Source organism: Bison bison, unplaced genomic scaffold (genome assembly GCF_000754665.1).
Source record: "Bison bison bison isolate TAMUID 2011002044 unplaced genomic scaffold, Bison_UMD1.0 scf7180017864472, whole genome shotgun sequence".
In the NCBI taxonomy this organism is placed as follows: domain Eukaryota; kingdom Metazoa; phylum Chordata; class Mammalia; order Artiodactyla; family Bovidae; genus Bison; species Bison bison.
The window spans coordinates 1,097,302-1,112,831 of record NW_011495033.1 but is presented as its reverse complement, the minus strand read 5'-3'; the positions used below and the strand labels follow the sequence as shown (position 1 = coordinate 1,112,831).

At 41.2% G+C, this 15,530-nt stretch overlaps 1 protein-coding gene across 1 annotated transcript in view; it reads left to right on the top strand.

The window, feature by feature from the left end:
* The window catches only part of RPA1 (replication protein A1, 70kDa), a 47,588-nt gene that overhangs the window by 8,034 nt on the left and 24,024 nt on the right, over positions 1-15,530 (top strand). The window contains exon 5 of the mRNA XM_010861327.1: positions 11,068-11,156. Within this exon, the coding sequence (XP_010859629.1) occupies positions 11,068-11,156 (89 nt within the window). The remainder of the gene's footprint in view (positions 1-11,067; positions 11,157-15,530) is intronic.

Genomic DNA, 15,530 nt, shown 5'->3' with positions numbered 1-15,530 from the left:
TGAATAGCATTCCTTGGCTTGTGGCTGCATCATACCAGTCTCCCTCCATGGTCACGTTACCCCTTCTGTCTGTACCAAGTCTGCCTCTACCTCCGCCTTTTTTTTTTTCTGACTGCACATTGTGGTTTGTAGGATCTTAGTTGGCCAGTCAGGGATCGACTTTGTGCCCCCTACAGTGGAAGTGTGGAGTCCTAACTCTGGACCACCAGGGAACTCCATCTTCCCTCTTCTTAGAAGGATATATGTAGTTGCTTTTAGGGCCCATTGGATAATCTGGGATAAAATCGCCACTTCAGTCCTTAATTAAATCACACCTGCAGAGTCCCTTTTTGCCATAGAAGGTTCCAGGCGTTAGAATGTGGATGTATTTTTGTCGGGGGTGTTCATTCAGCTGACCGCAGATGCTGAAACAGGTAGTGAAAGTTTGATGAGGAACAAGTTATTTTTAGGGTTAAAGTATATCCCCCTGCCCCACACAGCATAATTATTAGTTGTAAAAGGAAAAGAAGCAATTTACAGCAGAGAAAACTGGCAGATGGCACCTTATTCCAGTTGTTGACATTAACTTTATCAATAATGGGGCAAAGAGAAGTCAGCATGTTACCTGATTGGATGCAATGAGAACATAGTGTCAGTTCAGTTCAGTTCAGACCTCAGTCATGTCCGACTCTTTGCGACCCCATGAACTGCTGCACGCCAGGCCTCCCTGTCCACCACCAGCTCCCGGAGTTCACTCAAACTCGTGTCCATTGAGTCAGTGATGCCATCCAACCGTCTCCTATGTTGTTCCCTTCTCCTCCCACCTTCAGTCTTTCCCAGTATCAGAGTCTTTTCAAATGAGTCAGTTCTTCACATCAGGTGGCCAAAGTACTGGAGTTTCAGCTTCAGCATCAGTCCTTCCAATGAATATTCAGGACTGATCCCCCCTAGGATGGGCTGGTTGGATCTCCTTGCAGTCCAAGGGACTCTCAAGAGTCTTCTCCAACACCACAGTTGAAAAGTATCAATTCTTTGGTGCTCAGCTTTCTTTATAGTCCAACTCTCACATCCATACATGACTACTGGAAAAACCATAGCCTTGACTAGACGGACCTTTGTTGGCAAAGTAATGTCTCTGCTTTTGAAAATGCTATCTAGGTTGGTCATAACTTTCCTTCCAAGGAGTAAGCGTCTTTTAATTTCATGGCTGCAGTCACCATCTGCAGTGATTTTGGAGCCCCCAAAATAAAGTCTGACACTGTTTCCACTGTTTGCCCATCTATTTGCTGTGAAGTGATGGGGCCGTTTGCCATGATCTTAGTTTTCTGAATGTTGAGCTTTAAGCCAACTTTTTCACTCTCCTCTTTCACTTTCATCAAGAGGCTCTTTACTTCTTCACTTTCTGCCATAAGGGTGGTGTCATCTGCATATCTGAGGTTATTGATATTTCTCCCAGCAATCTTGATTCCAGCTTGTGCTTCATCCAGCCTAACGTTTCTCAGGATGTACTCTGCATGTAAGTTAAATAAGCAGGGTGACAATATACAGCCTTGATGTACTCCTTTTCCTATTTGGAACCAGTCTGTTGTTCCATGTCCAGTGCTAACTGTTGCTTCTTCACCTGCATACAGATTTCTCAGGAGGCAGGTCAGGTGGTCTGGTATTCCCTTCTCTTTCAGAATTTTCCAGTTTGTGGTGATCCACACAGTCAAAGGCTTTGGCATAGTCAATAAAACAGAAATAGATGTTTTTCTGGAACTCTCTTGCTTTTTCGATGATCCAATGGATGTTGGCAATTTGATCTCTGGTTCCTCTGCCTTTTCTAAAACCAGCTTGAACATCTGGAAGTTCATGGTTCACATATTGCTGAAGCCTGGCTTGGAGAATTTTGAGCATTACTTTGCTAGTGTGTGAGATGAGTGCAGTTGTGCAATAGTTTGAGCATTCTTTGGCATTGCCTTTCTTTAGGATTGGAATGAAAACTGACCTTTTCCAGTCCTGTTATATTATTGCCAAAGATGCATAATCTGTATCCAGTCACGAGGAAGCCTAGGGTAAATTGATGGACATTTTATAAAATAACTGATTTTCAAATTTCAAACATTGAAGAAGTCTAAAGAGATAGGGTAATTAAATATAACACGTGATCCTGGATCCTTACACTGTTAAGGGCATCATTAAGACAATTTATGAAACGTGAATGAATTCTGTGCATCAGGTAGAAGAATTCTTTGGTTTTCAAGTTCAATAACCAGGTCATGTCTCAATGTCAATTGTTCCTTTTTTTTTCTTTTCTGGTACATGATGTACGCTCTTTCAGTCCGCAATCAGTTCTTTCTGATGAAAAGTTTCTGTTGTTATTCCTTAATGACCTTTTCTATTTCATTTGAGCTCCAGTTTTCACTTATGTTGTGGATAACTTTGTTCTCCATATATGTCTTCAGATTGCTCTAGTCTTTTTTTTCTAAGGCATGCCTTGGCTTAAGATTTTCTAACACATCACATAGTTTGGTCTTTGTTAGATATTGCTTCTGTTCTCTCTTGCCCCTTAACTTTTTTTTTTAAAGATACACACACACACACAATCTTAGTTATTTTTTTCAGCTGTGCTGGGTCTTCATTGCTGCGCGAGCTCTTCTCTAGTTGTGGAGAGCAGGGGCTACTCTCTGGTTGTGCTCAGGCTTCTCACTGCGTTGGCTTCTCTTGTTATGGAGCATGGGCTCTGGGGCACTCAGGCTTCAGTAGTTGGGGCACATGGGCTCAGTAGTTGCTGCTCCTGGGCTTCAGAGCACAAGCTCAGTAGTTGTGGTACTGGGGCTTAGTTGCTCTGAACATGGAATCTTTGCCGATCAGGGATCAAACCCATGTCTCCTGCAATGGCAGGCATATACTTTACCACCTAGCCACCAAGGAAGCCCTCCCTTAACTTTTCAAGCTCTCTTTTTTTCTCAGTCTCTTGTTTCTTCTCATCTTTTGACTTTTACTGAATTCTTAGTCTGATTTTGCAAGCCACACTTGGAAAGCATTCCCTTTCTTGGCTTATGCTTTTCTCTGGATTGGATTCTTAATTGTCTCTGCCCCCTCTGTTCCATTTATTTTTATGTACTGTTGTGTGTTACATTGCTGCTGTGTTATTTCTTTTTATCTTATGCCTGCCAATGCAGGAGAGATGAGACTCAGGTTCAGTCCCTATCGGGAAGATCCCCTGGAGGAGGGCATGGCAACCCACTTCAGTGTTCTTGCCTGGAGAATCCCCATGGACAGAGGAGCCTGGTGGACTACAGTCGACAGAGACGCAAAGAGCCAGACTCGACTGAAGCGGCTTAGCATGCACACACACACATGCTTAATGTGGACAGCTCTGTCCAGACTTCATTTGCTCTGACGTAGTCTAGGCTAGGTCCATCTCCTTGCCAACCTCTTCACTTGGGACCTGTTATCTGCCACCCCGGGCTGCCGTGGATTGCTTGAGTGGTGCCTTCTGTCCACTTTCTCTCCTCTAGAACATGGGATGGGGGAGGGTGGAGAGCATTGCTGTGATTGAGTACAAAAACTCGAGCTCCATTCTCTCCCGTCGCGGGTGATGCCATGTGTTCCTTCCTACCTCTGCTGAAAACTTGAGTGTGAATGTGCGACCAGGTTTATTCCTTATCTTATTGATGGTCACTGGTTTATTCCAACCAGGGCTTTAGCAGTCATCCTTATACATTTATCTTTACAAGCTCATGCTGTTACTTCATAAGAGTTGATTACAAGAATTAGAATTGTGGGGATCAGGAGACATCTGTTGTAGAAATTAAACCAATTAACATACTCTTGATCCTTGTATAAGAGGACCTGTTTTTGAATAGGCAACAGACACGGGTTAGATTCCTGGTTCCCCATGCTGGGGGACTGGAGAGTTACTGCCATGGAGCACAGGGTTTCTTTTTAAGGTGGTAAAATGATCAGAAGTTAGGTCATGGTGATGCTTGCCCAACTCTGTAAATATATGAAAGACTGCTGAATTATATTTTTTAAAAAATTTATTTATTTTTGATTGAAGTATAATTGCTTTCTGGAGAAGGGAATGGCCTTCTCCAGATCCCTGTATGGGAGACAGGGATCAAGACCATCCCCAAGAAAAAGGAATGCAAAAAGCAAAATGGCTGTCTGGGGAGGCCTTACAAATATCTGTGAAAAGAAGAGAAGTGAAAAGCAAAGGAGAAAAGGAATGATACATGGATTTGAATGCAGAGTTCCAAAGAATAGCAAGGAGAGATAAGAAAACCTTTCTCTGTGATCAGTGCAAAGAAATAGAGGAAAACAATAGAATGGGAAAGATTAGAGATCTCTTCCAGAAAATTAGAGATACCAAGGGAACATTTCATGCAAAGATGGGCTCAATAAAGGACAGAAATGGTATGGACCTAACAGAAGCAGAAGATATTAAGAAGAGGTGGCAAGAATACACAGAAGAATTATACAAAAAAAATCTTCACAACCCAGATAATCACGACGGTGTGATCACTCACCTAGAGCCAGACATCCTGGAATGTGAAGTCAAGTGGGCCTTAGGAAGCATGATTACGAACAAAGCTAGTGGAGGTGATGGAATTCTAGTTGAGCTCTTTCAAATTCTAAACAATGATGCTGTGAAAATGCCGCACTCAATATGCCAGCAAATTTGGAAAACTCAGCAGTGGCCACAGGACTGGAAAAGGTCAGTTTTCATTCCAATCCCAAAGAAAGGCAATGCCAAAGAATGCTCAAACTACCACACAATTGCACTCATCTCACACGCTAGTAAAGTCATGCTCAAAATTCTCCAAGCCAGGCTTCAGCAATATGTGAACCATGAACTTCCTGATGTTCAAGCTGGTTTTAGAAAAGGCAGAGGAACCAGAGATCAAATTGTCAACATCCGGTGGATCATTGAAAAAGCAAGAGAGTTCCAGAAAAGCATCAATTTCTGCTTTATTGACTATGCCAAAGCCTTTGACTGTGTGGATCACCATAAACTGTGGAAAACTCTGAAAGAGATGGGAATACCAGACCACCTGATCTGCCTCTTGAGAATGTGTATGCAGGTCAGGAAGCAACAGTTAGAACTGGACATGGAACAACAGACTGGTTCCAAATAGGAAAGGGAGTTCGTCAAGGCTGTATATTGTCACCCTGCTTATTTAACTTATATGCAGAGTACATCATGAGAAACACTGGACTGGAAGAAACACAAGCTGGAATCAGGATTGCTGGGAGAAATATCAATAACCTCAGATATGCAGATGACACCACCCTTATGGTAGAAAGTGAAGAGGAACTAAAAAGCCTCTTGATGAAAGTGAAAGAGGAGAGTGAAAAAGTTGGCTTAAAGCTCAACATTCAGAAAGCGAAGATCATGGTATCCGGTCCCATCACTTCATGGGAAATAGATGGGGAAACAGTGGAAACAGTGTCAGACTTTATTTTGGTGGGCTCCAAAATCACTGCAGATGGTGACTGCAGCCATGAAATTAAAAGACGCTTACTCCTTGGAAGGAAAGTTATGACCAACCTAGATAGCATATTCAAAAGCTGAGACATTACTTTGCCAACAAAGGTTCGTCTAGTCAAGGCTATGGTTTTTCCTGGGTCATGTATGGATGTGAGAGTTGGACTGTGAAGAAGGCTGAGCGCCGAAGAATTGATGCTTTTGAACTGTGGTGTTGGAGAAGACTCTTGAGAGTCCCTTGGACTGCAAGGAGATCCAACCAGTCCATTCTAAAGGAGATCAGCCCTGGGATTTCTTTGGAAGGAATGATGCTAAAGCTGAAACTCCAGTACTTTGGCCACCTCATGTGAAGAGTTGACTCATTGGAAAAGACTCTGATGCTGGGAGGGATTGGGGGCAAGAGGAGAAGGGGACGACAGAGGATGAGGTGGCTGGGTGGCATCACTGACTCGATGGACCTGAGTCTGAGTGAACTCCGGGAGTTGGTGATGGACAGGGAGGCCTGGCGTGCTGCGATTCATGGGGTCACAAAGAGTCGGACACAACTGAACGACTGATCTGATCTGATCTACTCCTTGGAAGCAAAGTTATGACCAACCTAGACAGCATATTAGAAAGCAGAGACATTACTTTGCCAACAAAGGTCCATCCACTCAAGGCTATGGTTTTTACAGTAGACATGTATGGATGTGAGAGTTGAACTATAAGAAAGCTGAGCGCTGAAAAATTGATACTTTTGAACTGTGGTATTGGAGAAGATTCTTGAGAGTCCCTTGGACTGCAAGGAGATTCAACCAGTCCATCCTAATCAGGCCTGAATGTTCATTGGAAGGACTGATGCTGAAGCTGAAACTCCAGTACTTTGGCCACCTGATGTGAAGCGCTGACTTGTTTGAAAAGACCCTGATGATGGGAAAAATTGAAGGTGGGAGGAGAAGGGGATGACAGAGGATGAGATGTTTGGATAGCATCACCAACTCAGTGGACATGAGTTTGGGTAAACTCTGGGAGTTGGTGATGGACAGGGAGGCCTGGCGTGCTGCAATTCATGGGGTCGCAAAGAGTCGGACAGGACTGAGTGACTGAACTGAATTGTGTTGGTTTCTGCCATATATCAACATGAATCAGCCATAGGTATACATGTGTCCCCTCCCTCTTGACCCTCCCTCCCACCTCCCACCCCTGAATTATACTTTTAAAGGGTGAATTTTATGGTATATGAGTTATATTTCAACAAACCTGTTTTTAGGGCAAAAAAATAACCATTTCCCCTTAACCTTGTTGGCATATTATACTAGGTATTACAGATTTTTAAAAAATAATTGCTAATCATTTTAATTTAAAATATAATAAATTCTCCTGTTTGTGAGGTCAAGTATCTTTTCATATATTTATTGATATTTGTAGTTCTTCTCTGAATAGCATTTGATTATATACTTTGTCTTTTATGTGTGTGCTGAGGGTAGGGTAGGGGGAAGCTTTTTATGAATGAGGGATATCAACTAATTCTTTTATCTCACTTTATCATAGTCTGTTTATGCTGTCTTATGATAAGGAGTTGATAAGTTTTTAAAAATATAGTTAGTTTTATCCATTTTTTTCTTTATGGCTTCTGAATTTTGCTTAGGAAGCTTCCTGACTGGGTTATAAAAACATTTCTTTGCTTCAGACACTTCCAGTGAATTTTTTTAAGTAGACGTCAGTTCATCTAAGATTTTAGTTTGTTTCTGCTTTTTAGTTTTAAAGGCACTTGGCTTATTTTAAGTTATTTAAGGTTTGGGTTTTTGTTATTATTGAAGTATAGTTGATTTGTAGTATTAGTTTCAGGTGTACAACATAGTGATTTAATATGAGGTTTACTTTTATATGGGATATAAAGAAAGAATTTAGCTTAGTTTTTCCCAAATGGATGGTGCATATCATGGGAGGTCTACAGGAAGGAGTTTATTCTGAGTATGATGGGAAGCTATAGACTTTTGAGCGGCAGTGTGTGTGATCTGATAGTCCATTCTAAAGGAGATCAGTCCTGGGTGTTCTTTGGAAGGAATGATGCTAAAGCTGAAACTCAGGCCACCTCATGCAAAGAGTTGAGTCATTGGAAAAGACCCTGATGCTGGGAGGGATTGGGGGCAGGAGGAGAAGGGGACGACAGAGGATGAGATGGTTGGATGGCATCACCGACTCGATGGACATGAGTTTGGGTGGACTGCGGGAGTTGGTGATGGACAGGGAGGCCTGGTGTGCTACGATTCAAGGGGTCGCAAAGAGTCGGACACAACTGAGCAACTGAACTGAACTGATTTAAATATTTTAAAGTATCCAAGAGATGATTTTGATAGCTATGTGGAGAATTGGTGGTTGGTGACAAAAGTAGATAGAGGCTGCTGCTGCTGCTAAGTCGCTTCAGTCGTGTCCAACTCTGTGCGACCCCATAGACGGCAGCCCACTAGGCTCCTCTGTCCCTGGGAGTCTCCAAGCAAGAAGACTGGAGTGGGTTGCCATTTCCTTCTCCAGTGCATGAAAGTGAAAAGTGAAAGTGAAGTCGCTCAGTCGTGTCTGACTCTTAGCGACCCCATGGACTGCAGCCTACCAGGCTCCTCCGTCCATGGGATTTTCCAGGCAAGAGTACTGGAGTGGGGTGCCATTGCCTTTTCCGAGATAGAGGCTAGTATTCCATTTATCTTGCTCTGTTCTGTTGATCATCTTTTCCATCTATCTGTTTGTCTAGTCCTGTGTTTGTGCCAGAGTTGGTCTTTCTCTTTCTTTTTCTCTACCTTTTTTGTGACATCTTCTTGACATATAATTCATATACCACACAATTCATCTATTTAAAGTGTAAAATAGTTTTTGTTATACTCAGAGATGTCCAGCCATCACCACAATTAATTTTAGAATATTTTGTTACCCACCAAATAAACCCTGCACCCTTTAGCTATCACCCCCAAACACCCCATCCTCCCAACCCTAGACAACCGTGCATCTACTTTCTTTCTCTATAGGATTTGCTTATTTTGAACATTTCATAGAAATGAGACCTTGTAATATGTGGTCCCTTGCGGCTGAGAAGTCCCTAGTATATATTTTTAAAAGGTAGTAGTTCTTTTTTAAAAACTCTTATTTTAGTGCCTAAATATTCTGTCACTGTTCAGTATGCAAGTATTCGTGTGTGTGTGTGAATAATTTATCTGTATCAGGATCCAAAGGGAAGTGCACACTGCAGTCGGTTGGTAGTTCTTTTAAGTCTCTATGAGTATAGGTTCCTCCTCCATCTCTTTTTCTTCCCTGAGTGTTTATTTGTTGAAGAAACCAGGTCATTTGTCCTTTATCCTCATGCTGTTTCCCACAGTCTCAGTTTTGCTGATTATATCTGTATAAAGTTGTAATGTGTCCTTGTCATCTGTGTTTTCTCCAAGTTGGTATTGTGTGTATTCTTTTCATGTGCTGCTGGATTTATCTTACTAATATTTTATTTAGGATGTATGTATATTACAGAATAAAGTTAGTAGTTTGTTTTTTTTTAGGTTTTGGTATTGGGATAATACCAAATGATTAACAAGACTTCTGTTTTTTTCTGTGTTCTGGAGTAATTTGGATAATTTTGGAAGGTGTTAAATATCCACCACTAAATACCTATCAGAGTTTTTAAATAGTGAATCTGTATGTGATATTCAGGAACAGATAGTTTCAAGCTTATTTTATTGAAATAATATAGCCTTGATATGAAAACCTGCTAAAGGTTGCACGAACTGATGAGTTATATGTGAAAATGTAAAATACAGCAGACCGTTTAAAGAATACATCACAATGAGTTTGGGCTTGCTGTTGTTTAACTGCTACTCCAGACTGACTACCTTTTTTTTTTTGCTGTGCTGTACAGCATGTGGGATCTTAGTTCTATGACCAGGAATTGAACCTGTGCTCCCTGCAGTGGATGAATGGAGTCCTAACCACTAGCCTGTCAGGGACATTCCCCGTCTGATCTTTTTAATGTCCATCGAGACTGTGCTAATTCTGGCCCCGTCAGTTCTTCTGTTTTTCTCCCTGCCTCCAGTTGTGTTCCCCTCAAAGTCTTTCATACTGCAGTTCTTTTTAAAATACGAACATAGGAGAAGGCACTGGCAACCCACTCCAGTATTCTTGCCTGGAGAATCCCACGAGACAGGAGCCTGGCGGGCTACAGTCCATGGGGTTGCAAGAGTTAGACACAACTTAGCAACTAAACTGCCAACCACCACCACTACCACAACTAGAGAAAAGCCCGAGCAGCAATGAAGACTCAGCACAGCCACAAAATAAATAAATACAATTAAATTTTAAAAGATTTAAAAATACGAACATGGTCATGGCATTCCTGTTCAGGCACATGTTGAGAACCACTGTGGACCAGTTGCTGAGGTGAACCCTGGAGGATGCCTGCCATGACTGAAAGGGCAGCTTAGTAGGAGTACAACATAGTCAATAATGAATATACAAGTAAAATATATATGTGAGTAAATAATCAATAATGAACATGCAGTTAACCCAGATATTAATCATTGTCAACCTGTATTAATTAAACCTGAGAGATGTGATCTGAAGGAAGGAAATGATGGCTGTAGAAAAGAGTACAGCCGAAGACTGATCTAAAGCAAAGATTAAAGAGGCCTCTCTTAAAGACCTGATGTTTGAAATGAATATTAGATGAAGCAGAATGAGAGACCCTCACAATCAGAAAGAGGCACATACAGAGCCCTGTGGCAGGAGACAGCATGATACACACCAGGACCTAGAAGGAGACAGATGGTGGAGGGCAAGGTGCCAGGAAAGCAAGATCAGCTGGAGAGAGAGGCGTGAAGCCAGAGCTGGCCGAGCCTCATCGGCTATGTGGAAAGGTTTCTAACTTGTGGTCGTTGGTCCTTGAGAAGTTACCGAGAGGTTTTAATCAGAATGAAAGATGGACAAAGAACTGAAAGTTCTTAATTAATTGTAATCACATGAAAAATATCTCTGGGGACTTCCCTGGTGGTCCAGTGGTTAAGGCTTCGCCTTCCAGTGGAGGGGTACAGGTTCAGTCCCTGGTTGGGGAATCGAGATCCCACGTGGCTTGTGGCCGAGGAACCAAAACAAAAAACATGTGACATTGTAACGAATTCAACAAAGACTTTAAAGTACTAAAAAAACACCTTAAAAAAGAGTTAAAAAAAAATCTATAGTCATATTGGTTTTCACAGGGAAAGGGCAATTGTTCAGATAAGTATATGTTTCTAAAAACAGATCATCTCTTGTTGTGCCACATATTGTCGGATTTAGTAATCTAAATTCTTATCATGTCATTTGCTCCTTGAGATACGGTATGTAGTAAGGACTCTGCATTTTAATTAAGGAACTAGATGGGAAACGAGAACCCTGCAATCATAAAAGGCCTTGATAATGATGCAGTGAAAGATTAAGGGAAATATTTATGTAAGAATTGATATCATATACTTCTCAAGTTATTCAGTAATGAAAAACAGTTGACAAAGGGAAATAGTTTTTATCACTGTGATTATTGGGGGAAAGCTTTTAAAGTAGCTTGTCATTTTAAGGGCTTCTGAATTTATTTTTTCTAACATGTTTCTATTCCTTTGCCTTTGTAGGAGAGTGGTTATTTTGATGGAGTTAGAAGTTTTGAAATCAGCTGAAGCAGTTGGATCAAAGATTGGCAACCCAGTGCCTTATAATGAAGGTAAAATGTTTTTTATAGGTTGTAGCACTCAGCTGAATACCTCTTAATAGATCTGGAATACTTCCTTTTGCTATAGTTTCATTTGTTCCTCTATTGGGGGGGGGTCTTACTCTAGGAAAGAGTAACAGGTTACTCTTTCAGATTTTTTTTTAATACTGAAAAAATGATGGTAGGACTCTGTAAAGGAAAACCTCTCCTCTGTTTTTCTCTGCATGCAACAATCATACATATTTCTGGCTGTGACCAGATATGTGGGTTTTTTCCTCTCTAATAAGCCATTCTCCAGTTCTCTATGGACATCAGCTGGGTCTCCTACAATTCAGTTTAGTTCTGACACTGGGTATCTGGAGTTAGCATCAGATCTCCCAGGGTAAGGGCTCAGGCCCACCAGACTGCCTTATCCCCGCCTCCACCCCTCCCCCCACCGCTGCTCCCTTCAGTCGAAAGTCCTGCTTGTTACCTGTGCTTCTGACCAGCTGGCTGTAAATTGTAGATTCCTCCAATTCCCTCTTCTGATTCAATTAGATTAATTTTTAAGTTGTATTTGTTAATTTTTGGCACGGCTGGGTCTTCGTGCTGTGCGTGGGTTTTCTCTGACTGCAGCTAGCGGAGGCTACTCTCTGGTTGTGGTGCTTGGGCTTTTCTTTGCAGTGGCTTCTCTTGTCGTGGAGCACAGGCTCTGGGGCTTGTGGGCTTCGGTAGTTGCGGTGCATCAGCTCAGTAGTTGCAGCACACGGGCTTGATTGCTCCACAGCATGTGGGATCTTCCCTGATCAGGGATTGAACCCGTGTCTCCTGTATTGGCAGGCAGATTCTTTACCACTGAGCCACCAGGGAAGCCCTCAGTTATAATAATTTGCTACAGTGGCTTCCAGAACTCAGAGAAACAGTTTACTTACTTTGTTGTTGTTCAGTCGCTCAGTTGTATCTGACTCTTTGTGACCCGTAACAGGCTTCCCTGTCCTTCACTATCTGGGAGTTTGCTCAAACTCATGTCCATTGAATCGGTGATGCCATCCAATCATCTCATCCTTGGTCATCGCCTTCTCCTCCTGCCTTCAATCTTTCCCAGCTTCAGGTTCTTTTCCAGTGAGTTGGCTCTTTGCATCAAGTAGCCAAAGTTTTGGAGCTTCAGCATCAGTCCTTCCAATGAATATTGGAAGGGGTTGATTTCCTTTAGGATTGACTGGTTTGATCTCCTTGCTATCCAAGGGACTCTTAAGAATCCTCTCTAGCACCACAGTTCGAAAGCATCAATTCTTTGACCCTCAGCCTTCTTTATGGTCCGACTCACATCTGTGCATGACTACTGGAAAAACCATAGCTTTGACTATACAGACCTTTGTTGGTAAAATGATGTCTCTGCTTTTTAATAGCATCAGTATCGGTTCTTGGTCTCTTTTAATCAGTTAATTTTTTTTTTCCATATTATCAAGAATATTTTTCTGCTTTGTGTGCCTGATAATCTTGGAATGAATTCAGGCATTGTGATTCATACTCTGTTGGGTGCTGGAAACTTGTATTCTTGAATTTTTTTCAGGGATACAGTTAAATTATTTGGAAACAGTTTTATCTTTTGGGGTGTTGCTTTTAAAATCTGTTAGATGGGATCAGAGAGTGGCATTTATTCTGGGTCTGGTTATTCATAGTACAGAGGCAAGACCCGTTAGTGTATCCTACTCGATGCCCCATGAATGTGAAGTTTTCCATTCTGCCTGTTAGGTACAGGTGCTATTTCTAGCTTGTTGTAAGCACCGGACACTGATCCCTGAGGTCTTCTCAGATGGTTCTTTCTTTCCCTGGCTTCCGATAGTTTCCACACACAGATCAGCCAACCAGTACTCTGCCGACTCCTCGAGGGGAACCTTCCATCGTCTCTGGAGGTCTTTCTTCATCCTGAGAACCCTCCATGTCTTGATTCCCCACATGCTCAATTCCATCTCCTTAACTCGGTTCTTCCATGCCCACTTCCTGTGTCACAGCCTGGAAACCCTCAGGGCTTCCAGTAATCTGGTGCAGTCACACTCACCTTGTTTGTTTCCTGTCTCAGAATTATTGTCCTTTGTTGCTTAATGTCCAGTATCCTGAGAATCATTTGTCTTATAAATACTTTGCCTTCTTTTTGGTTATTTTTGGTGGGAGGGTCATCTTGGTCTCTGTTATTCTGTCATGTCCTGTACATAGTTTTAAAAGTCAAATAGTTTTGCGAGTGTGTTCTTTGAAGCAAAACCAAAAAAGCATTTCCCTCCCCAGCTGTTCTTTGTCCTCTGGCTCCTATCCAGGGGCAGTTTATTTCAAATCTTAGAGCTGTTTCTCTGCTTTGTGTTCACGTGTTTGTCCATTAAAACTTGTATACTTTTCAAAGTTGAAATATTAAGATAGACATATTTTTTTAAAATAAACATTTTTGTTTTAAATTTTGAGTAGATAATACAGTTACATCTTTTAGAAGGCAAAACTCTAAAATTAAGTATTTAGAGAAATCTTACTCCTGCCCCTGCCTCCTCTTGTCTTGTTCGTACTCACTGCTGCCCTCTGTAGGTAACCAAATTCAGTGGTTTCTTTTTGTCCTTCAAGGGTTTTCTTAATGAAAATACAACCAAAAAAAAGAAAATATAACCAAGTACGTAAATTACGTATTTTCACTCATAATCCACTTTGCTTACACCAAAGGTAGGATTAAAAAAAAACAACACTGAACAGCTAGACAAGTATGTACACTATGTTGTCTCTCTTTTTTTCAGTCCGGTTTTTGTTTTTTAATTTCAGCTTAGAGATATTTTCATATATATACTTAAAGATCTTCCTCCTTTTTATTTATTTATTTATTAACAGTATAGCATGTTGTGTTGTGTGGCTGTTGCATAGTTTAAGCAGCCTTTTGTTGATGGGCAGTTGGGTGTTTCCATACTCTGGCTATTAGAACAGTGCTGCAGCAGCTAACTTTATACGTATGCAGGTATATGGGCAGAGGGGCTTTGATTGTTAAAGGTGAGATTGTTGGATCCGTGGATAAATGCCTTTGTGGTAGGTAGATACGCTTGCGTTCCCTTCATAGGATAGCATTATTTTGCATTCCCACCAACAGTATGTGAAAATACATGTTTCTTCACAGCTATGCCAACAGAGTATGTTGTTAATCTTTTGATTTTTTTTTTTAATCAATCTGATAGATGAAAACTCAGATCTCAGTGTAGTGTTTAATTTGTATTGTGAGCAGTATGAGCATCCTTTTAAATGTTTAAGGGCTCTTTATTCTCTGAACTGTTGTGTTGTCCATTTTTCTTTTGAGTTGTTTATCTTTTTCTTCTCAATTTTTAAGAGATCTTTAAAAAAAAATAGAATTAGTCCTTCGTCTCTGATACAAGTTACAGTGTCTTTCAGACTTTGCTTGTGGTGGTTTTTTTTGCTGTGCAGCAGTTTTCTTTTGTTTTTATGAACTTGTATTTTGCAGTTTTTTAAGACTTTGGACTTTTGAGCTGTAGTTGGAAGGATCTTCCCCACGCCAGAGTTACAAAGGCAGTCACCCGTGTTTTATTCTAGTACTGCTGAGATTTTATTGTTTGTATTTGAATCATCCATGCTGCTTCTCTCTTACAGTTGTGATGTCTTTATTTGTGGTGTTTTGGGCTTCACTTTCGCATAATTTGCAATTTATCTCTTTCCCCTAGCTTCACTAAAGATGCAGTCTGTACACGGGATGTTAGTTTATGGTACGAGCATTCATTCTTCTCGTCACTCTGTGTGATTTTTAGGAGAAGGGAAGGCTTGGGACTTGGTCATCACCATGCTCCTTTCAGAAGTGGAGCCTTCTAGATTTTAATTTTTACCTATACCAAACGTATTAATTTGGTTATTTACATTGGAAAAGGGAAGCTGCAGCCTATTCAGGTAAAGTTTCAAGATGTTAAATAGGAACAGCACAGTTGTTTTGCAATAGTAAAGTGTTTTTAAAACGAGCATGTAGGTTGTCTTATTCCCAGCTTTTAGGAAGGCAAGCCAAGACAAAGCAATACTTAGCATTTCTATGAAATCTCTGGATGCTGTAGGCTTGAGGGAGAGGTGATTTGCCCAACTTACTACCTTTGGCCAGATTTCTTATGTTTTTTATGTTGTATTTAATTGACTGGCTGCTTTGAACATGTTGTCTTTCAGGGGCAGAGTATTTGAGGTAAAGATGGAGTTGAAAGGGGTGAAGGATAATCACCCCTTGGGGTGAGGACCTAGGAGTATGGGAAGCACTCCTTTGTCCAGTGCTCAGTCCCACTGGCTCTTCTTTCTTTAGGCTCTGTTAAAGTGCAGAGGAATGAGGCAGAGATTTTGCTGCTCAAGAGTATTTGCTATTGAATTTCATTGTAACTAGATCAATAACAC